Source organism: Podarcis erhardii (assembly GCF_964252035.2).
Source record: "Podarcis erhardii genome assembly, chromosome: 9".
In the NCBI taxonomy this organism is placed as follows: Eukaryota; Metazoa; Chordata; class Lepidosauria; order Squamata; family Lacertidae; genus Podarcis; species Podarcis erhardii.
Genome location: NC_138512.1, coordinates 59,716,199 through 59,740,351, shown reverse-complemented (window position 1 = coordinate 59,740,351; position 24,153 = coordinate 59,716,199). Strand labels below are relative to the sequence as shown.

Genomic DNA, 24,153 nt, shown 5'->3' with positions numbered 1-24,153 from the left:
TTAAAGTGCTCAACTGCCACATATTCTTTGAATCTCACTTTGGAAACACTCTCCCTGTGCCTAATACTACTTGTCCTACTCAAGTCAGTCTGTTCCAAACAACATTCTTTCTCCACCTGCAACAGTTATAATTATCTAGGAAAGGTTACGCAAAGCAGTTATAATCCAGAAAAACATCTTTGAAATAATGGTGTAGTTTTGCTCTGTATTCAGCCATCAAACTCTGTGTTCATGTGGTCTCCTAAATCAAGGCCAGGCATAGGCAAACTCGGCCCTCCAGATGTTTTGGGACTACAACTCCCATCATCCCTAGCTAACAGGACCAGTGGTCTGGGATGATGGGAATAGTCTGATGAAGGCTAATGGATTTCAGATCCACTCAGGTAACATTTAATCTATTTTAAAAATTGAATTCTGTATACATCAGACTACAATGACTAGTTTCACGGGGGGGGGGGGATCAGCTGAGGTACTATATTTCCATTAACACAGAGAAATTTTGTTTTCTCTTGCAGATTCATTTTGAAGTAAATATTTGCTAAGATAAACCACACTGCCCTTAGAACAAAACAAATGGAACATAAATATTTTTATATGCAGTATTAGACCCAAAATAGCTTACAAAGGTTTGCTAAAGTCGGAACTCAGGCACCAAGACTCCTGTTTAAAGTTTCTCCAAAACCGCATATTAAATTTACACCAGCAAAAGTGACTATATCCTTTTTAAAGCATGTGATCACTGAGAACTATAGGACTTATCTTTCATCAGTGATCTCAATGCTCCTTTGTACAAAAATCTACCCTGTACACATCTGGACAGAAACTGTTGCACTGTGGCTTCTTAGCTCTTGTCAACAAGCAAAACCACAACTTAAAGCAGCAATTCAAAGACAAAATAATTGTAAAAGAATCAGCAAAGGGTTCAAAGGCACAAGGCTGAACTTTAGAGGTGACATACAACAGTGTTATCCTTGCACAGTGGACTTCTGCTTGTGCAAGGGGACTTATTCCTTTTCTCTCCCCTGCACATCCTCAAAATCTGCTCCAGAGGTGGGAATATTCTGAGTCAATTATGGGGTCACCTCGGGGAGGAGAAGAAAGGAAAATCCCATTATATCCACTGGTGCGACATTGGATAATGCCCTAGAAGTGACTTGATCAACTGTTGATACCTACACAGAAAACAGAGTTGTAAATTAACACAACTGCCAAATTCCCCAACTTTTAAAAAAAATTGCTACTCCATTATTTTCTCTGCTTTTTAGTGAAAGAGAAGCAGCCTATGAATGTATATTTAGCATGCTTGTGTATTTAGCAAGTGGATTTAACACCTTCCATTTCTAAAGGATTTGCACGTGACCCTAAGTCATGATAAACTAAAAAATATGGAGAGGCGGGTTGTACAGCAGCACTTGCTTAAATACACCTTGTTCTTTTCTGGAACACCAAAACAGAATGTGATTAAGTACTAAAAGCAGTATCTGTTCACTTCTCTTTTTTTGTGCCAGTGTGCCATTTGGCAAGAAACAGTCTGGTACAGATGTCTGGTTTGTCACTGCTTAGATATACAGCATTAAAACTACAGCATGAATGCTGAAACTCTGGTATCAGCCAGTCTTATCCAATCATCTCATAAGAAACCCACATGGCCAATTACTTTTTAAAAAATACTCCTTCAACCTAGTAGATTTTATGCAGAGAGAAAATTGTTCCTGTTTTCTTTCAATTCCACACACTTGACATCTGAATAATGAATGATGTAGTCATACTATTTGTTCCATCCATGAGATTAAAGGGTTTAATGCATCTAAATGCCTTTGAGATTTCTTTAAACATTTTTATATACACAAGTATTCTTTTTCCACACATATTTACATGGCAAGTATTTCAGAAGAAGAACCACTATGTCTACATCTCCACAAGTGTAGCAGCACATTGGAGCTGCTTCTTGTAGAAAAAGAAATCACAGAAGCTCTGGGAGTAAAACTTAAATGACAATTCAATGATGTAAATATATGATCTTGTCATATATTTCAGACTAAGATGCTATTAAATTATATTGGTACATCAGGGTAAGGTTTTTGGAAACAGCTAGACAGCAGTTTTACATCCCTCTTCCTTTTCATGACGGAATAGTATTTTCTCAGTTTACAGATTTTTCTTTTTATACATAGAGAGAGAGCGAGAGCATGTACAGGGAGTACATTTCAGGATCTAGCTCATTCTCCCCGATAGATACTGGTCAACCGTTCTAACTCTCTGCAGTTGTCCATGGAGATGGCTTCTGCTTTCCTTCGAAGACGTTCGTCTCTGTACACTTTTGCTGCATACAGTAAATCTGTTTCTTTAAAAACAAAAACAAAAAGTAAATAAAACATTTTGGCAATAGCTGACAAATGTCATTTATTTCATAAAATGTATACACCACTTGATTGTAAAAAACCTCAAAGTGGTTTACAAAAAGAAAAAACAATAAAATGTCATCTACTTCTTTCATATGATGCCAATACTAAAATGATTCAGATCCACAAATTTTCAACCTGCCAGAGAGTACCCTCTTCTCTTGGATGCCATGTGGCTTTCCATTTTCTCTCTCCCCTTTTTTATTTAATATATAAACCGCCCTATAACAATGGATCATAGAAGCCGTGTACCAATCCAAGCTGGAAGGTGCTCCAAGCCACTCATGCAACTTACAAACCCAGTCCTTTAGGGGGAATACCTCTCTATAGTTTGCACTGAACCTAAGCTTATTGGCCCTCATCTTCCTCATTACCACAGCCCAGCATTGAATAAGATAGACACCCTCATCTGGATTCAATATAAAGGAAGGGGGGAACCCCTAGATGTTAACTGACAAACTGCTAACACAACATTCCAAATCCCCAGATGACCTCACCAAGCCATTTCATGTAGATGTTAAAAAGCATGGATAAGGCAGAACCCTTCAGAACCCCAAAGCCAGTGATGGAGTTGAACACCCGCTTCTGTCCAAGTACAAGAGGAACTACTGAACAGCAATGCTGTCCACACCCAATCAAGCAACATCTTTAGGAGGTTACTATAACAGATACTATTAAGAACAGTGTCCAAAAAAACCCCCACAAGGCTACACTGTGTCTCCCTACTAGCAAACATAATTCCACAAGGCAACCAAGACAGTTTTGGTGCCAAAACCAAGGCTAAACCGTGAATGAAATGGATCTATAAAGAGTTTAATTCAAGAGTGTCTGGAATTGGTCAGCAACCTGCTTGAACATCTTCTCCAGGAAGAGGATGCTAGCCACCAGAATATAATTGCTGAAGTATTCGGAGTCCAAATAAAGTGTCGTCCCCCCCCCCCCAATTTTATGACTGCTTCTGAGGAGGTTGGGATCATTCCCCCTCTTGCTGACAACAGATATAGCACTTCCACTGCAACTGTTCGAAGCACTCTACAAAGATAACCTTAATAATTCTTATACAAGAAGAGCCTTATAAGTCAAACCAGGTGGGCAGGTGGGTGTGGTTTAGGGAAAATGAAACTGGATCTTACAAACCTCTGAAAAGGGGGGAAACTCCCTTAGGATCCATGCCAGTAACTCATTCTATTCAGAGCAACATGTTATTTTGATATAATGCCTTTATTTTTTAAAAAATCATAAGGTCTACTTACTTTGTTGCCTCTCTTTCCAACAGTTATTTCGAATGTTGGACACATAGTCCTCTTCCACGCTCTTTTCCACCTTCTGCAAATTTGCACCTTTATATTCATTTTTAAAGTCCTTGTTGACATAATAAGCAACACCCAAGTTTTGTGTCTGCATCTGAATGGTCTGTCCTGAACCCCTGTAAAGAGATCCCATACTAATTGTCAGCCTGTGTCACTGTCCCCAGTGTTGTCAGCAAAGAAAAATCAAAGAGGGTTTCAGATTCATTGCAACATAAATAAGAGTTTTCACAAAAGTCTTTACGTATATACAACACCTATTTGCCATGTCTGTAAAGCAAAAAACAGCAATGTTGTAAATGATGTCTTGTATCTGGTGTCTGATTTTCTGTAAACTCTATACCTTCCATGTCGCTGGTTTGCTAAAACATGTCTAGAGCTTATCACAATGAAGTGGGCATTCTATTGAGTTAGATTGCTCCTAATTAGAAGGCTCCACATTAAATATCCTAGCATGCAATTTGCCTTTTTCACAGCTACTGCACACTGGATCAACATCTCCATCAAGCTATCCACAACTGCAAAGTCTCACTCCTGAGTCAGTCACTGCCAGTTCAGACCCCATGAGCTTATGTGTGAAAGTAAGATCCCCCCCCCTCACATGTAACACTTTACACTGAACTGAATTTTACAGTTCATTTTGGAGAGGTGCTCTATATTTACCTTTGCTTCATTTTTAAAAATTAATAGACAAGAAAAAATATCTTCATACTAAAGGGTTAAATTAAGAAGTTCCCTCTGTTCTTAATTGCCTATATTTACAGAGTCAGCCAGGTTAAGATAGTGGCTTCCATTGCCATAGGAAACTGGAAGCTAGTAATGCTGTGGACTTCTCACCTTCTAGGGAGAGGCTATCACTCAGGTAGGAGGTCCTGGCCTCTGACACATGCAACTGCAGTCTAGATACTAACAACAAATCTACTATTAGCATGAAAACATAATGTACCTTGCATTAGTACATGGGTAGGCAAACTAAGGCCTGGGGGGCCAGGGAATCAGCTTGATTTTATATGAGTAGAATGTGCCCTTTTATTTAAAATGCATCTCTGGGTTATTTGTGGGGCATATGAATTCGTTCATTCCCCCACCCCCCAAAAAAATAATAGTCCGCCCCCCCCAAGGTCTGAGGGACAGTGGACCAGCCCCCTGCTGAAAAAGTGTGCTAACCCCTGCGTTAGTAGATAAACTACCAACAGAAGTAAGTACCAGAAGGAAAGACATTTGTTTTAAGCAATCCAAATAAGCACTAGGATTCCACTCACAAAAAGCCTGAAAATAGCTGTGGTCACCATCTCCAGATCTCTAATTCTAAAAATCAAAACTCAGAACCACTTGTAAATACTTCTATAGCATCATGCTGCTAGTTTAAAGTGCAACCAAATGGGTAAATTTCACTGTAAGCTCTACTTTAACCCCTGTTAAATCTACTTTCCTAAAGATATTCTAAGTCAAACTGTCCAAACCTTGTCAAGGACAACCACGTGAGAAAGCTTTAAGGCCTCTTTTCCCAGTGAATAATAATAATAATAATAATAAATTTTATTTATATCCCGCCCTCCCCAGCCGAAGCCGGGCTCAGGGCGGCTAACAATAATCAAATAATCAAATAATCACACATTCAAAATATTCATTATAAAAATTAAAATCAAATTAGTGGCAACCGATTAAGCAATATTCTGTGCAGGTTGCCAGAGGAGGGAGTCAGGCTGCGCCCTGACCAAAGGCCTGGTGGAACAACTCTGTCTTGCAGGCCCTGCGGAAAGATGTCAGGTCCCGCAGGGCCCTAGTCTCTTGTGACAGAGCGTTCCACCAGATTGGGGCCGCAGCCGAGAAGGCCCTGGCTCTAGTTGAGGCCAGCCTAACCTCTCTGAGGCCTGGGACCTTGAGGATGTTATTATTTGCAGACCGTAGGTTTCTCTGTGGGGCATACCAGGAGAGGCGGTCCCGTAGGTACGAGGGTCCTAGGCCGTATAGGGCTTTAAAGGTTAAAACCAGCACCTTAAACCTGATCCTGTACTCCACCGGGAGCCAGTGCAGCTGGTATAGTACTGGGTGAATGTGATCTCGCAGCGAAGACCCCATAAGGAGTCTCGCCGCGGCATTCTGCACCCGCTGGAGTTTCTGGGTCAGTCTCAAGGGCAGCCCCACGTAGAGCGAGTTACAATAATCCAGTCTGGAGGTGACCGTCGCATGGATCACGGTGGCTAGGTCAGGGCGAGAGAGATAAGGGGCCAACTGCTTAGCTTGGCAGAGATGAAAAAATGCCGCCTTTGTTATAGCTGTAATCTGCGCCTCCATAGAGAGGGAGGTATCGAAGATTACACCCAAACTCTTAACGGACGGTGCTGGCACTAATTGCACCCCCGCAAGAGATGGGAGTTGCCCCCTCAATCCCATATCGTCCCGGCCCAGCCAGAGGACCTCTGTCTTCGAAGGATTTAACTTCAACCGGCTCCCACGTAACCATCCAGCCACAGCTTCCAGGCATCTCGCCAGTGTGTCCGGGGCCGAGTCAGGATGGCCATCCATCAACAGATAGAGTTGGGTGTTATCAGCATACTGATGGCAGCCCAGCCCAAAACTCCGGACAAGCTGGGCGAGGGGGCGCATAAAGATGTTAAAAAGCATCGGGGAGAGAATCGCACCCTGAGGTACTCCACACACCAAGGAGTGGCGCGATGACAATTCCCCCCCAAGCGCCACCCTCTGTCCCCGACCAGAGAGAAACGAGCGCAGCCATTGAAGGACTGTGCCCTGGATCCCCATGTCGGCAAGGCGGTGGTCCAGGAGTTCGTGATCGACCATGTCGAAGGCTGCTGACAGATCTAGAAGAATCAGCAGCCCCGACCCGCCTCGATACAGCTGCCTGCGGAGATCATCTGTTAGGGCGACCAGAGCCGTCTCGGTCCCATGGCCAGTGCGGAAGCCGGACTGGAAGGTCAAAAATAAGTCGCAGAAACCCTTAGCAACACTGACCTAAGTGATGTAAACATAGCACAGACCCACAATAAGCCATTGTTCAGCAGAACTGAGCTTCTATATTGAGCTAGTTTTTCAAGGGGGTAATAGGAGCATTTCTTGCTTTTGGATTTTCCTGATCATTTCTGTATTGGTGCACACAAGGGAGAAAAGCTCTGCAATACATAAAGCTTGAAAAAATACAGGAACAGCAGAGGTATTTTAAAATATCCATGTAAATCATACAAATATTAATAGTACTACTTACGATCTTGGATATAAGGAGTATGGAGGATTAGACACCATCAACTGGCTCAGCAAAGAGACAAGGATCAGCACAATAATTGGCATCAGCTGGATGAACATAGAGAAGCCACCCTGGAGAAGGAAACAGCAACCAGGTAGACAAATCACAGGGTGTTTTGTTTTTGTTGGAAGGAATCTAGTCCACCATCACCACCGCTTTCATAGACAGCAAAGATGTGTACACCCCAAAAGACCTATAGTGGATTCCTCTCCAGTCTTTTCTTGAAAGCTTTGGAAGGAGATAGGTTATACTAATGAATAGTTGCCTTATGTGTAGTCTTTCTTTAACTTCATATTGTTAAAACCTATCACATCATGTCCTATCCTCATGTGAAGCCATGTCTTAGAGTAGCAGTTCTCAAACTTTTTCCTCTCCGCCACACTTACCATCCTTTCCTGCCACACTAGTGTGACTCACTACACCCTTTGAGAACCACTGGCTTAGAGGAATTGCAGGAATTCCCTTAGAGGAGCAAAAGCAAGCCGCTGCTAGCTCCTCTTTATAAACTTTATGCCGCCTATATAATTAAGTGCAAGGTGCACTACTGTAGCCCAAAATCTAATGCAGGCTACAATATTATGAAGAAGTACCTGGGGATGAGCCACAATGGGTCTTACTTCTGAGTAAACATCATGCATAGGATTCCTCCATTAAAATTAGATATGCTAGTTCAGAAAATCGGAATTAGGTTTTTAACTGTTACTGTTTCCTTGTATCTGTTTACTAAACAGGCACTCATTTAGACAACAGATCTGCAAGGCATGCTGCTCATTAATATTACTTCTAGGGATGATATTTCAAAAAAGATAAGTTCATGCCAAAGACAAACATACATCACCCCTCTCCTCTTCTCTTTCATGCCCACTATGACGATGTTGATTATGGTGACTGTAGCCAGACCTTCCATTAGAAAATGAATGCACACTGCCTACAGGGGAGAAAACATTTAAAAGATCGTATTGGGAGCAGAAAAAACACGACAAGGTGAAAAAGTAAATACTCAGCGGTACTCGTTTTGAGGCAACACTATAGGCAATGCAGAATGCCATACTAATTAGTTCAAATAATATGTTGAACCTTCACGAAAAAGGTATAACAGTTTATTGGACCACTGGCTGCTAGTGGGCAAGGCAAGCATTTAAGTTTAACAAACTTGTTCTTCAGGTTTGGGAAAAGCAAATTTGGTTTTAAGCAAAGAACTAGGAAGCATTAAATAGTTCATGGGAGCTCTGAAATCATTGTTTGAGAACCTTGCTGGTACCAAAATAAAAAAATTCCTTCCAGTAGCACCTTAAAGACCAACTAAGTTAGTTCTTGGTATGAGCTTTCGTGTGCATGCACACTTCTTCAGATACCATCCTACATAAGGCAATGGTTGCTGAGCATGCTAGAACAGATTTAATCAGTTACAAAAGCACTTAAACCCCATTCATTTAATATATATGTACAACTCAAGGTGGCTGATCTACCTTAGGAAAGGGGAGATATTTGGGACTGATAAGTGAATGGGAAGGATGATACAGAGGGAGTGAGATGGAAGTGGTGAGCTAAGGCGAGGTGATCAGTGAATATACCTGTTGGAAATGCCCCGCCGAAGAACATGTTAAAAAGGTCCTCTGGAGTAATATCTGCTTCACATCCCCTGTGGAAGTTAAATCTACCGTTGCCAGGATGGCTGCATGGCTCTTCACTGCCTGTGAGGTCATATTGCTTTCGTTTTTCTGGATTGCTTAACACAGCATATGCATTTCCGATCTCTGAAATGCAGAGTGCAGGGGAAAGAAGGATGGGAGAAAAGAAACAGTTTAGATACACAGAGAAGGGAGTGATACATTGTACTTGTATTAGTTCACAGGCCAGATGGGGACCCAGACTGCCTGACTTGCAGTGAAGCCACTTTTCCACACTGCACATAGACAACATTGGACATGGTCTCAAACACATCTGGGGGTTGATGCATAGCACACAGTCTACAAGGATTAAGGAGTAAGTTGTTGTTGTCCATTCCCCCTCCCCTTTGAAACATGGAAACAAATGTATAGTACAGATACCAGTGTGACTATAGTACTGGGATGCCTCATAGGAAGCAATTTATAAATAAAATAAATAACAATGCAAGTAGGTATCACAACAGAAAGTGTGTTCGGTAACATATAAACTCGTGTTCTTTTGGTGCAAGCAGTGCTTGGCCATAGCTGTGCCCAACCAATTTTTTTATTTAAATACAGTGGAACCTCGGTTTTTGAATGCTTTGGAAGTCGAACGTTTTGGCTTTCAAACGCCAGCAACCCAGAAGTGAATGCTTCCATTTTCGAATGCACCTCAGAAGTCAAACATTTTCCGAGGTACATTTCTTTCTCCATTTTTCCAAAGGATTTTGCTGACCAGCAATTGCACCTCGGTTGTTGAGCGTTTTGGAAATCGAACAGTCTTCCAGAACGGATTACGTTTGACAACCAAGGTTCCACTGTAGTAAGTGTTCATCTCGTATCACAAACTGTTTAAACATGGTTTTGAAACAACCTACAGGGACCCTGCTCAAGACTGAGAAACCCAGCACCCCCTGGGCACATGAAACAAGGTTCCCAGTAGTCTGGATTCCAGCCCATGTTTCCAACAAGTTACTGGTAAGGTTTGTTTCATACCTATATTGAGGTTAGTACATAGATGATGGTTTGCTTTTACAACTCAATGTCTCCCACCTTTTGTATGAGGATCTGAATATACTGAGCTACAACCAAAGGACCATAAATGGGAGGAAAATAACAACCAGTGCTATTTTTGAAAGGTTTGCAATAAGTTACTTCTACAGCACTTTTTATCCTTCCACTTGCAGAAGTAGAAGATCACAGATTTAGTTTCATTGTCACATAAAACGCTCTGGCCACAAGGTTAGCTTAGTGCAAGGTGTGAAAAGCCATCCTTTAGCAGCTACAAAAGAGCACCTTTGGATCCAACCCATTGTTAAAAGGATGTGCATTAACACAACCAGTTGGGCAGAAGAGATACACCTGCCCCTGAAATGTTTTCTTTTCTACAAGTGAATTAGAAAATATTACTTTTAAAAGCTTCTGTTGCTCCTGGTGCATGATTTTTGTCCGGATGAAACTTCAGAGCAAGCTTTCGATAAGCTTTCTTCAAGTCTTCGTCACCTGCATCTTTGGACACTCCAAGGACTTCATAGTAATTTTTACATTTTTTTATACTGCAAGAGGTCATTAAACAAAATAACTTCAATTTTAAAACACAACTATTAACTCTTAAAGCACAATTTGAAAAGTTCATTTTCAAACAGCTTCATCTTATGTACAGAAACCACAGTACCAGTATTTTGATTATTATTATTTTTTGCTTTTTTTAGCAGTAATATTACACATACATTGGAAAATCCATACGTAGAACTATGCCTAATGTTGGTAATGTATTTTATTGTAAAGCAACGTTAACAAAGGAATCCCAGATATAATACACACACATCCAATATTACAGTTACCTGAAACCCATTTAAGTGGGCAGCAGTATTTATTCTTTGCCCAGTTATATCTTTCCAGTTCATGATGGCAAAAGCATTATGAGGTCAATGATGTAACCATCAAGAAAGAGGTGGCTTCAAACACCAGAGACTATAAAAGATAAACTCCAGGGACAAACAGCACAACTATTCTTACGGGGATGGATTAGAAAAAATGATGGCAGTTTGCAAGCAAAGCTCTTGTGTCTTCTCCTCAAACCAAAGGACACTTTTATCCTATTGCCATAGAATCCAGCAGCTGACTTGTGAAATTATTACTATTATCGAGGTACAATTATTAAATGTGGGTCAAACTATACCCACAATATTTGAATTGCATGTACATTTTTAACTGAAAGTTTGGACAAAAGTGTTAAGAGGCATAGGAGGGAATATTATGGAAACACCTAAGAGTAGATAGGTTAGTGATTTCTAAAGAAATTAAATGACAAAATTCTTCTGTTAAAACAGATGAGTTCTTTGATACATCTATGTATTAAGAAGAGGCAAATCATTCTCATGAACTCTTGCTTGTATCAATGAATATCAATCATGCATGACAGATATAGTTCATTGTACTGAAGAAAGAATTGGTAAACTTCCATTAGGTAAAAAAAATTGTAACATCTCAAAGCAGATCTGAATATTTCTTTAACAAAAAAAGCAAGAAATCTGCATGGAACCTGAAAGTGTAATAGATTTATAGTGGCTTCAACAAGGAAAGTGCACTCCTTGGAGTCTCATCTTGGTTCCAGCTCCTCTTTGAAGAGGAATTAAAAGTGCACCAAGGACAACTGGTAAATATTTTGGAGGAACACTGATATTTCGGCTAAATGGTTTTTAAAATCCCACTTTGATTCAGAGCAACACTAATCCAATAAGATAACGTAGTAGTTCCTACTAATAATAGTTACGAAAATGATCAACCCATCAGGTTTCCCCCCCAACTTAATGAGATTAAATGCTGTGATAGATATTCCAGAGACACCAGCATTACAATAAGAAAGATCTTCATTTCATTTTTATGCTGCCATTGGTAGCTGTGCAGGTTTTGAAGATGATAGCTCTTTACTAGAAAGCTAAGCCCATATTTTTTTGTTTCAGAAACTTGGAAATGAAATTTTGCCCACATGAGAAGACATTATCACCAGACCTCTTTGGTGCAATAAAGTGAGCAGCCTTCTGCTCAGCTTGCTTAACCCTTATGCAATCAGTAAAGAGTTATTGCATCTTGCACTGCTCCCAGTTGAACCATACTGTCACCGAGCAACACTCTATTGAAGAACTACAAGCACTCTCTCTTGTGTATAGGATGGGGAAGAAACTAAAATGCTTGTTTATATTTCTGCCTATCAACACACATTATTAGATTCTAACCTGGCAAAAATATGCTTTAACTAATCACTTGGAGATTGTTCTGCTCTATAAATGGTGCTCCTGTGCTTCTTAACACTGTTGTCAAAACATTCAGGTGATGTACATGCAATCCAAATGTTGGTATAGCTTCTGTCATATTCAGTGAGGTGCAGAGGTTAAGTAACATGTTGGAAAAGTAGCAGGAAAAGCTATGTCAGCCATGAAGCTCACTGGCTATGTGCCAGTCACTATCTCTTAGCTGAACCTACTCCGAGGAGTTAAGTTAGATGGGGGTTGGGGATAAGAAAAATCTTGTCCATCTCTGTCAGCTTCTTGGAGGAAGGGCAGAATAGAAATTTAATAAATAAAAATAAGAATAAAAACCTCAGGATGCAGCAAATGCATGACTAGACCATGTGCATCATATTTTAGAACGTGGATGGAGAATCTCTGGCCTGCCAGCTATATCTGGCTCCCAGAAAATTCCCATCAGCCACTAGGAAATCTTCAGTTTTGCCCCTCCTCCTTGACATTCATGCCGATAGCATATGGGACCCCAGCTAGTCCAGAAGTACAACAGATTGCAAGCACGTGGCCCAATCCAGATCAGGACCCTGGCATGGGCTAAGGAGCCTTTTACCCTTTCCTCCTGCACTAGAAAAGTTATCTCACTTACTTTAATGAGAGATTCAATCAGGAGTTGGGAACCTTTTCTTTTTTTTCTGTTGAGGGCCACATCCCCTTGGGGCAATCTATTAGGTGTGCATGTTAAAGTGAATAGGGCTGAAGCTTGTGGTGGGGGAGCCAAAGTCCAAAGTGGGTGGCACACCCTCTTGCTTTTGGGCTTGCTCTCCATGCCCCTGCATTTCTTTCTCCTTATCACTTGCAAATTGGGTCAAAGACCACGTGTTCCTCATAATCTAATTGTTGTTTGGATTCAGGTTAGAGGTGAAAGAGTCACTAATACATGCACTAAAGGAAAAGAAGTAGGAAAGGACCTATTCACCTACCATGTTAATAGTAGAATTAAATTAAAACACTTCAGTATATGGAACAATTCAACATATTGACACAGCTGCTGTTTATACAGGCAAAACTTTCTTAGCCATCTCATTTACTGTTTGAAATGATAACAAGCTACATCAGGCTCCAGCTGATATTGACAAAGCATTCAGTCAATATAGCGGCCGTGCGCTCAAACTATGAGACCTTTCAATAATGGAATCCATGAGTTTAGCTCTTGGATCAGAACACTTAAGTGACAGCTGTACGGCTCTAAAAGGTTGACTTAAAACCTTTGTAAAGAGCAGTGTGATGTTCTCAGCTAAGTTAATATTCTTAAACTGAAATCACACTGGCAACATCTGAAGAGTACTTTTTTTACCTAGACCAGCCTTCCACAACATGGTGCCATCCAGGTCCTTTGGACTACAACTTTGATCAGTTCCAGTCAGCATAGCAAATGTTATTGTTGTTGTTGGTATCCATCTGGAGTGTGCCTCTGGGAGTGAAGTCAAATGACTGTGTTAGCCTGGGCAGTGTGTATGAGTCCTGGGCTGCCCAGATGACAAGACTCCCCTTTTGGCCTCGCTGATGTGATCCAAAGGAAAGCACAGCAATATGTTTTGCACCAGCTTGGCACCAGGAGTTACGAGGCTTACAAGATACTTAGAGACCGGAATTTTATAGGGTTTACTCTTCAGCCTTTTCTTCTCCTGAATATATCCCGCAAGGCAGCATTGGCAATTGGTCAGGTATTATTAGAACTGCTGTCCAACAACAGATGGAGGGCACCAGGTTGGGGAACGCTATGCTGTCAGTACTGATAATAAATTACAAGTGTATCTATCAACAGGCAATCTGTTTATTTAGAAAAATACCTTTGCACTCCTTCCACTTGATCTTTGGTGTAGGTCTTCCCACTTTCACCTGCAGCAGATGCACTGCTGTCCTTCATGCTATTGGGTTTGTTCTTATCACTTCCACTTGCTGGTTTTCGACAGTAAGCACCACTCCCGGCAGCACTCCCATTCTTTGAAATTGCTTCCAGTAACACTACAGAAGAAAAGGAGTGTAAGCTACATAAGCATAGAAGATACTGCCGATAGGCTTACATTTTGAGGACAAAAGGGGGAAAGAATCAGATAAATTAATTATGTTCCTAGGCTAATATTTGCAATGCATTCCTGTGGAGCAGGTCTACTCAGAATAAGCACCACTGAGTTCAGTAGAACTTACTTTCAAGTAAGCGTGTATAGGATAGCATTTTAGAGCACAATTTGAACCATCCCACCAACGTCCCAAGGAGTTAAGACAGTGCACATGTGCCTTTCTGCCACCAGAGATGAGTGCTAATGGAAAGCTATTGTCAGACGTTCTCCTGCCAGTGGTAGCAACTGCTCCCAAACAAGGCATTGAAGGGCTGTGGCACCAGCAATCCCCGAGCTTCCTTTATGTCAATCTGGAGGTTGCACAATGAAAAGGAAGGAAGAACCGTCTTCCCAAAGTTAGGGAAGCAGTGCTGGATCCACTGCTTCATACACACACAGGCCCTACCTCAGATCCCACAGCAAGAAATATCCTTGTCCCCCATATAACAGAAAGAGATTATGCCAAACTAGCTGTTGAATTGTACAGAAGATTGATCAGTTAATTGGTTTATTACTGTGGTTTATTATTCATTTATTATCTTTGTGCTGACACACTGCTATAGACATCCTCAGAATATATATATTTTTTTTAGCACATAAAATGGATAGTTAAAAGTGACACAAGACATCTGGACTGATGTCATGAGTGCCATACAAAAGGTGCCTATGCGTTACTATAAGTACCTACACAATCATTCCTGCATTTCAGGGGTTGGACTAGATGACCCCCCGCGGATCCCTTCTAACTCTATGATTCTATGCTGCTACTATTATCACAAAAAGTACGGTAAGTTCAGTAGTTCCTTTTGCTAGGAAAAGAATTGTTTTCCTGCATCTCCATACACAGCTTTTAAGGCAAAGAGAACAAGCAATCATTTCACAGTAATTGCTGAGGCAGCACTGTCTGGTTGATTCAGTCCTGCCTGCAAAGTCTTCTATGGAGAATCACAAAGCAAAATGTAGCACCCAAAAAGGTTGATTCTTGCCCATTTCAGACTATGTTCTGACATCTAAATTATTAAATCCACAGAAAGGGGCTAAACTTGAGTTATTTCTTCCTGAAAACTGAAACCTATAGTTTCAGTTTAATCAAGATCTTTTTGCTGTAAGAAGCAAAATAGAATAGGTTAGATGATACCATCAGGTGATATACTATGATGCAACTAAATTACTAAAATAAGAAATATAAGCTGCCACCTTCACAAGGGCCTCCATTCTGGCTTGATGAAATCTTTGACAGTAGTATATTTGAGCAATCAACTGACTCACGTCCTAAACTTCCCAAGTAATGTAATTTTAAACGTATATGATATTAATATTAGATTAAAAAGACTTTCTTAAATTAGTAAAAATAAGTTTTAAGATTGGAAAATCCTGAGCACACTTATCAGGGAGCATTTTCCACTGAACTCTGTGCAGGTCACTTCTGAGCAAATATGCCTGGGATCTGTAAGATACAGCCAGTGTCTTGAAATGGGTTAAATCAGAACTGCAAGGAAAAAATATGCCTTCAACAGCCTTAGAAGAAAACTATTTTCTACCATGTTGTTGTTGATCATTACTATTACAGCATTGTAAAAATGCAGAAGGGAAACTTCTAATTAATCAAAGTTGTTAAGAAAATTCACATTTTTGAAACTAACAGGACTTCAAACAGAATGAAAAGTCTGTTAGTGTGAAGCATGTGAAGACAAATATTGTAGGTAGGAAATGGGATTACCAACTTGTATCTTTTCTAGTCCATTCACATTTCTATTAAAATGTCTAAGAACATTATAATCCTTCTCACTAAGATATGAAGAACTGCATCTGCCAATTTCTACAAATAAAGCTGCTGTTAAAAGCACAAAAGCAGCCCAGGTTGCTGGTGTTTTCCCCAGTCAGTTTGCAATCCCAACAGGAAGACTGTCCCTCAAGTACCAGGAATGAAATGCTAATATGGCAACTCTTATTATTGCACTCAGAAATAAGGATACAAATTCACTAGAAGATTAAAATAATAATTTTTAAATAAGACAAAATATATCCAATTGATTTTTTTAATAATCCACATTAGTATACATACTATTTACATGCAAATAAAGCATATAAATTAGTTACTTCAATATGCCTCAGTGATGTGGACATATGCAGTGCTCTAAGGAAGAATTGAAATGGCCAGTAAAGTACAATGCTATTTATATTGTAAATTCAAATCCAGACTTCACTCTTGTAAAGCCCTTGAAATACTTCCACAATTATAAGCTTCTTTCAATGCCCTTTGCTGTGTCTGCTGTTGATTATGAAAGGTACAATCTATTCTCCTGCTTGTGTATGGTTGCTATCATGTTATATAGAACCATGTCAAATGGCGTGTCTATACAGTCCCATATTCCTGGCTTGATGCTTTCATTTGTAAATAGATTGAATTTATTCCTCAGAACTCTCTGCTTCCAAAAACTTTTCAGTACATATGGACATATCATGCCTAAAGGAAACACAAAAAGTCAGCCTGGGCTTCTCAAAGCACAAAACAAAAATACCAGCTGTTTAGATGGAAGAACAGATCCTTCTGCTCCCAAAGAAGGCACAAATAAATCAGGAACAAATAGGCCTACAGGTGCTATACAGTCCCTTAACAGGTCCCTCCAGGGAATCAAAGATTGCAAGCAAAATATTTGCTGAAGTCCCATCAGTCTTAAGCGTGCAAACTACCTCTATAGGAAAGTAGTCAAACTAACTGCAACATCACTGGCTTAAAGTTACATTGAAAGTCATTCTTCCTTCCGAGAACAGACTTAAATGAATTAAAATAAATATAAATAAAGTGATACAAGTTTACCTGACATTTTGAGGGCCAACGTCCTGTAAAAAGAGGGTGGCTAACATTTTGCAGCCCAAAAACCACATCGAAGGTTGGTTAGAACTATTTTTAATATTGTGTTTTAATTGCAGTAACCTGCTCTGGGAACTTCCAGTGAAGGGTGTGTGATAAATTTTTATACTGTAGTATCATCACCGTCCCCCTCAAGGACTGCATGCCATTGTACACTCACATGCACACACTCACCACACACATAGGTACACTCAGAGAGGCAGGCAGAAACATTCAAGCAGCACACCCCTCCTTTCTGCTGATCAGCCTAGCACTCCAACAGGGAATAAAAGCACTGTCTCTGTTCTTCAGAGATATCAGTCTCTGAAGAGCATCATAGTGCTGGGCTACAAGAGGAACCTCTCCTCCACAGGCTAGTGTTGTGATTGCAAGGAAGCCCTGACTTACTTACAATGATGCCTCTTCTCCCTCTGGCATGGAGCCACTCCTAGAAGGTCTACTCTAAGCACTCCCCTGTTTCCCAAACACTAAGGCCTACTAAAAACTGCATTACGCCAGAGGCAGAAAAGATACCTCCATCTGAAAGAGAGCTGGTGGGTTGCTGCAAGTGCCTTTGCGACACTGGCTCACCATCTCTGCCACATGACATCCCTCATCCAGATATTCAAGCAGATTTCCTTAATTAAGACAAATTCCTTAATTAAAGTGAATTCCTGTGAAACTTACTTAGGAGTAATTCTTTAGTACTTACTTTAAACTGAATTTGCAAAAACTAGGTGTGCCTAGGCTTGATTTGATTATTTGCCAAGGTTGCAGCTCTTATGGCTGGTGAAGACTACAAATTTGGATTTGAAGCAGGGCTATGATAATGTTACATGTGCTGCAAAGATCCAGTTCCACTGCTTACTGCAATTTGCACTACTGCTTTTATATCTACTGAAGTAAACAGCAGTATAAACAAGAGCAACTCCCATGGACTAGCATCAGGCCTTTGGGTTGGCCTAGAACAGGGGATTCAAGTTTACCCCAAAGTTGTTGAGCTTTTTTTTACAAATTTACCCCAGTTGTTGAGCTTTTACCCCAGGACATATAGTGCCACATATACAGTGATGCCTTGGGTTACGAGCTTCATTCGGTCCGTTCTTAACCCGAAACCATTCTTAACCTGAAGCGTGCTTTCGCTAGTGGGGTCTCCCGATGCCTCCATCGTGAAATTTTCATCCTGAGGCAAAGTTCTCAACCCAAGGTACTACTTCTGGGTTAGCAGAGTTTGTAACCCAAAGCGTTTGTAACCCGCGGTACCACTGTACGTGCCTGGCCTAGAATACTGTAGATGTTTTCAGAAGGGAACGTAAACGCACACCATTCACTTAAATTATTCAGGTAAATCTGCTCTTTTGAGAAATTTAAACTGAACTGCCCACTCCTAAGGTTTTTAATTATAGGGTTCAATTTAAACATGACACTAAGAGTGCAAGAACTTAGACACACAACATTTCACAACCCTGCAGACCTCTGCTGCTAGGTATGTGACATGCTAACACTGCACACCCAGGTGAGCTGATCTGGCTTATCTGAGATACTGGAGACACAGAATGCTGCAAGGGTTTTACAAAATGTCTGGCAATATGTTTCAGCTGGATCATAGTTGTTGGAGAATCTCTAACTAAAACAGAGCTCAGCTAGGTGTACATTCTATGATGGCGTTTACTGAAGAAATTATCTGCTAAGTCTTATTTGTGCTTTTAAAATATACAGTTCATTACCTTCATCTTTAATATTAGGTCCATGCCAGTTACAAACTTGGATATACTGCTATTCAAAACATGACATCCACAGGAAGTATCGTTTGGAAAGCCTTAAGGACAACATTTGATCTATAAAACCCTATGCAGCTCAGGACCACCTCTCCCTGTATGCAATAGCGCAGACCCTGTGGTCTCCATCAGAGCTCCTTCTCCATGCACCTTACTTGAGTGAGATACAGAGGGAGCCACGTGAAAACAAGAGGTTTTCAGAAGTGGTCCCCCATACGTGTAATGCTCTCCCCAGTGAAAAGTGCCTGGCACCATCATTGTCAGTTTTTAAGTGCCAGCCCAAGATATTTTTATTCACTCAGGCTTTTGGCAACAAAGCCGGTTGCTACAGTGGTGCTTATCTTTTAATGGGGTGTGTAGGATTTGCCATTACTCTAGTGTGTTATTGGATGAGCACTCTAGGTACTTAGTATTATATACTGCTTTAAATTTTCTAGGTTAAATTGTTTTTAACTGTTATATTTCATCTTGTTAAGTTGTTTTGAAACTTTTTTTCTTTTCTTTTTTTGCAAAATATAACTAACAAATGTAAATAATAATAATAATGTTACTTTTCTTATTTGCAGAAGAATCTTCAAGTAATATATGTACTGGTCCAGGGCAATGATGATACAGACTGCTCTGAAAGCCACATATATTTTTGAACATGTTACCTTCACACCAGATTACCAGGGTACACGTAGTGTGACCTGAAATATAACCAGGTATTTGAAATGAGGTTTATCAGAGCCAACATATATTAGCAAAGCTGTTTGTACTTTCATATACTGGGTTTTGTCACAGATCAGCCCAGATTAGGCTAAGTGAGTAATGTGTAGCAGGTATCTCAGGAACAACATATATTTGTATGATCCCAAAAAAGCTTTAAACTGTGGAGGGAATGATAATTTCAAAACATTACCGTCTCTTCACTTTTGTATTTCAAATATCCAGCCTTGATTCCACAGTTTCACCAGATTTCAGGTCCTCCTATGCTTTTAGCAGTTGGAAACTGGCTTGAATAAAAGGGAACTTGGGACAATTGTGCAGTCTACAGCGTACAGGAAATAATTTGGGCATGGGGAATAGCTAAGTAGTGAAACAAGGAAATGGAAAATTGGAGGCAGGCTTAGCATAAAAGATTAAGGGCTGAGAACATTTCCACAATCATATGTAGGAATCTGACATTCAATAAATTCAGCTTCCTGAGAATCTACGGTTTTACTTTAAAAGAAGCAAGCCAGTGATGTTCACGTGGGAAATCTTCCATAAGAAAAAAATCCAGCACTTCAGTTTTCTATGGAAAAAATGGAGCATGAGTTTGGCTCTCCACTTTCCACCTCACCCAGTGGTTGGCAGTTGCCACCAGTGTCCCCATATCCTGAAACCAATCCTGATGATGATATTATGTAGTATTTGTAAATAAGTTTCAACATGTTTCATGCCCATTATTTCATTGATGGATTACAACAGCAACTCTGTAAGGTAGCTCAGAGACTCAGTTGCCTAGTTACCTAGTGAGTTCACCTAAAGTTACCTAGTGAGGCAACCTTTGAACTGGGTACTCCCTTGCTATAGAAATCCCGTTGTCATGTTTTGTAACTTCTATAGGATAATTAGCAGAGATGATTCTAGCCACAATTAGTAGGGAGTAGCTGTAATTAAATTTCACAGGTCTTACTTCAGTATCGACTTAGTTAGCGCTGCACTGTATTAAAAGTGCCTCAGTATATTTGCAACTCCCTCCCCCTTTCTTGTTATACATATGGTCTAAGCTAACTGGAGCCAGCACCATTGTCTCAGTTCGTTCTTTCTTTTTGCTATTGTAAAAAGCAAAAAAGTATGTAGTCTTGTTGGAAAAACACTTGGTAATACGTGAGTTGTACCTGTTGAAATTTTAGAAACTTGATCTTTGGGGTATATCTACACAACAAACAAACCAGTTGTGTAGTGCAATCCTATGCAGGATTATTCAAGTGCCACCGAGTTCATTGGCATTTAGCCTTAGGTAAGTGTGCATAGCATTGTAGCTGGGTGGTCTGGTTTAGCTGGTTTTGACTTCTGTAAGGGGATCCCAGGGAATCTGTTTCCATGAGGGCACTGAGAAATGTTAATAAATTTCTAGTTTCTTAACTCTAGCTTGCTGGCAGGGGATCAGTTTTAAGTGTGGCAGTAAGCAAGTTCAGGTTTCCATGAACTTACATGTATATTCTGGGCTTTTGTAGAAACTTTAAAAAGGGTGACCTAGATTTTCCCCAAGATATATTTGCTTATTTATAACATGATTTTAGTTTCATCAACCATGCATATCACTGAAACCCAGGTCACTCGAAATTCTACCCAGCCTCCATCTTTCTTGCCCACATGCTTTAAGCATATCTTTGCAGGTTTAGAAGCAGTGGTGTGAGTTTTTTAGATATTTTTTTCTAGGCAAGGGTAACTTGTAATGGAAAAAGTTTCTGATACCCTAGAGAGTGATCAAATTTAGCATGTTTATTGTACTTTTATTTAGTGAATACAGCAAAAGTGTGAAGCTTCCAGACTTGCCTAATACTGTATTTGCAATTGGTATCCATTCATTGTTACTAATAAATGTATAAAATGACATGAGAAAACTGAGTGTAGTTGGACACGTACTCTGGACTTTAAGAAGGCCAATTTCAAAAAGCTGAAGCAGCTACTGGGTGTGATCCCATGGTCAGAAATACTCAATGAGAAGGGAGTCCAAGAAGGATGGAAGTTTCTAAAAGGAGAAATATTGAAGGCCCAAATGCAGACAATATCAACAAGAAAGAAAAGTGGGAGGCATCTAAGGAAACTGGTGTGGCTGCATAAGGAGCTTACAGATGAGAGGAGAGTTAAGAAGGGCATGTATAAGAAATGGAAGAAAGGGGAAATCACAAAGAGGAGTATACATGAGTAGCCAACAGTTGCAGGGGGAAAGTCAGGCTGGCTGAAGCTCAGAATGAGCTCAAGCTTACAAGAGAGGTTAAAAATAATAATAAAGGTTTCTTTGGCTATGTCTGAAGTAAGAGGAAGAACAAGCAAATGGAAGGTCCTCTGCATGGGGAATACAGAGAAATGCAATTGGGTGACCGAGAAAAGGCGGAACTACTCAACACCTACTTTGCCTGTTTTCACCCAAAAGGAAAGTGATGCCCAACCTGGTGATAACATAATAAATGATGTAAGGAGGGAGCTGCAGCCCAAGATAGGAAAAGAGGTAGTAAGGGAACACCTAGCTACTTCAAACGAATTCAAATCTCCAGGGCCTGATGAGCTGCATCCAAGGCTACTAAAGGATGTAATTTCAAAGCCTTTGTCTATTATCTTTGAGAATTCTTGGAGAACAGGTGAGGTCCCTACAGATTGGAGGCAGGCAAATGTTGTCCCCATCTTCAAAAATGGGGGAAAGGAAGACCCAGGTTGACCAACCGGTGAGCTTGACATTGATACCAGGAAAGGTCCTAGAACAGATAATTCAACAGTTGGTCTGTGAGCATTTAGAAAAGGATGCTGTGATTACTAAGACCCAGCATGGGTTTCTCAAAAATAAGTCATGCCAGATCAAACTGATTTCTTTCTTTTTTTATGGAACTACAATCTTGGTGGTTCAGGGAAATGCTGTGGACATACTGTATCTTATTTCAGTAAGGCTTTTGACAAAGTCCCCCATGATATTCTCATGAGGAAGCTGATAAAATGTGAGTTGAATGAGGTAACTGTTAGGTGGATTTGTAGCTGATTAACTGAACAAACCCAAAGAGTACTCATCAATGGTTCCTTGTCATCCTAGAAAAAAGTGACAAGTGGGGTGCTGCAGGGTTTTGTTCTGGGTCAGTTCTTGTTCAATGTCTTTATAAATGAATTGGATGAAGGAATTGAGGGGATGCTCATCAAATCTGCAGATGGCACCAAACTGGGAGAGGTAGCTAATGCCACAGGAGACAGAATCAGAATTCAAAATGACTGATTGAAGAACTGGGCACAAGCTAACAAAATGAATTTCAATAGGGACAAATGTAAGGTTCTGCACTTAGGCAGGAAGAACCAGAGGCACAAATATAGGATGGGGGACACCTGGCTTACTAGCAGTCTATGTGAAAAGGATCTAGGGGTCTTGGTGGACCACAAGCTTAACATGAGTCAACAGTGTGATGCAGCAGCAAAAAAATCTAATGCTATTCTAGGCTGCATCAACAGAGATATAGTGTCCAGATCAAAGGAAGTAATAGTACCACTCTATTCTGCCATAGGCAGACCACACTTCGAATACTGTGTCCAATTCTGGGGACCACTAAACATCCGACTAAACATTCAAAAAAACTTCCTGACACTAAGAGCTGTTCAGCAGTGGAACACACTCCCACAAGATGTGGTGAACTCTCCTCCCTTGGAAGTTTTTAAACAGAGGTTGGATGGTAATCTGTCATGGATGCTTTAGCTAAGGTTTCTGCATTACAGGAGATTGGACTCGATGACCCTTGGGGTCTCTTCCAACTCTTAAGATTCTATGATCCTATTATCTCTGGTTAGCAGGATCAGTGGAACAGGGTGATGGGCACGAGACTCTTAATCTCAGGTTCATGAGTTTCAGCCTGACATTGGGCAAAAGATTCCTGCATGGCTGGGGGCTGGACTAGATGACCCCTGTAGTCTGTCCCAACTCTACAATTCTATGATTCTATAATACTGATACTGATACAGGTACTTCGTATCTGAAGAAGTGTGCATGCACACGAAAGCTCATACCAAGAACTGACTTAGTTGGTCTTTAAGGTGCTACTGGAAGGAATTTGTTTTGTTTTGACTGATACTTCAATCCACCATGGAACTCTCAGGAGGTCTCCCCCCCACAAAAAGTTAACCAATAAACCTCAAAATTACCAAGTTGACTTCAAATCTAACCAAAGAGCTTCACCCATCACTGATGTTTCCCAAAAATGTTTATATATTCTAAATGGAAAGTGCAAAAAAAAAGAAAAGGGCTGTTGGCATGCCCTAATAGTGTCCAAGCATCTTTCATTACGATCCGTTGTGTTTTCAGCAGCAGCTTCAGGAACAGGATCATTAATGGTCTGGGGGCCCAAAGCTGAGAAAGGCCAGACCCCCGAGATGAGGCGACGGAGTTTGCACGACACTTCCTTATAGCCCCCCCCCCCATTTTTTCTCCTTCTAGACTCCCGACACCTGCCCGTGAAGGGAGGCCATGCTAGGATCCCAAGGGCGCCCTCGAGCTTTCCGAGGGAGGCGCGCAGCGTCGGCCAAGAGCCCCGCCGGGCGGGGGGGGGGGGTCCTCTCGGTCGGGCGCCCCGCGCTCACCTTTGGCGGTCTCGGTCGGGTAGAGCTTCTGGGCCTTGTTGAGGAAGCGCAGCGCCCGCTCCCGGTTGCCGGCCTCCAGGGCCTCGCGGGCGATCTCGATGCATTTCTCCGCCTCGTCGCGATTCCCTTCCATGGGCCTGTCCTTCCTCCGCCTCCGCCCGCCGCAGCGCAGGGAAAAGGCGCCTGACGGGGCCAGCCGGGCGGGCGGGCGAGCGCCGCCGGGGCGCTG

General features: G+C 41.0%; 1 protein-coding gene across 1 annotated transcript; it reads right to left on the bottom strand.

The window, feature by feature from the left end:
- Positions 1-574: 574 nt before the first annotated feature.
- On the bottom strand, positions 575-24,153 carry DNAJB14 (DnaJ heat shock protein family (Hsp40) member B14). The gene is made up of 8 exons (XM_081877509.1): positions 23,925-24,153; positions 13,722-13,896; positions 10,034-10,179; positions 8,549-8,731; positions 7,808-7,902; positions 6,936-7,045; positions 3,656-3,828; positions 575-2,344 (listed from the first exon to the last, which is right to left on the bottom strand). Exons 1-8 carry the CDS (start codon positions 24,055-24,057, stop codon positions 2,220-2,222), a joined length of 1,140 nt encoding a protein of 379 aa, XP_081733635.1. The 5' UTR covers positions 24,058-24,153; the 3' UTR covers positions 575-2,219.

Coding starts and splice junctions, on each gene's coding strand:
- DNAJB14 (XM_081877509.1), bottom strand. CDS start 24,057: ATGGAAGGGAATCGCGACGAGGCGGAGAAATGCATCGAGATCGCCCGC. Junction 13,897..23,924: donor CCCGACCGAGACCGCCAAAG/GTGAGCGCGGGG, acceptor TTTCTTCTGTAG/TGTTACTGGAAGCAATTTCA. Junction 10,180..13,721: donor CAAGTGGAAGGAGTGCAAAG/GTATTTTTCTAA, acceptor GACCTCTTGCAG/TATAAAAAAATGTAAAAATT.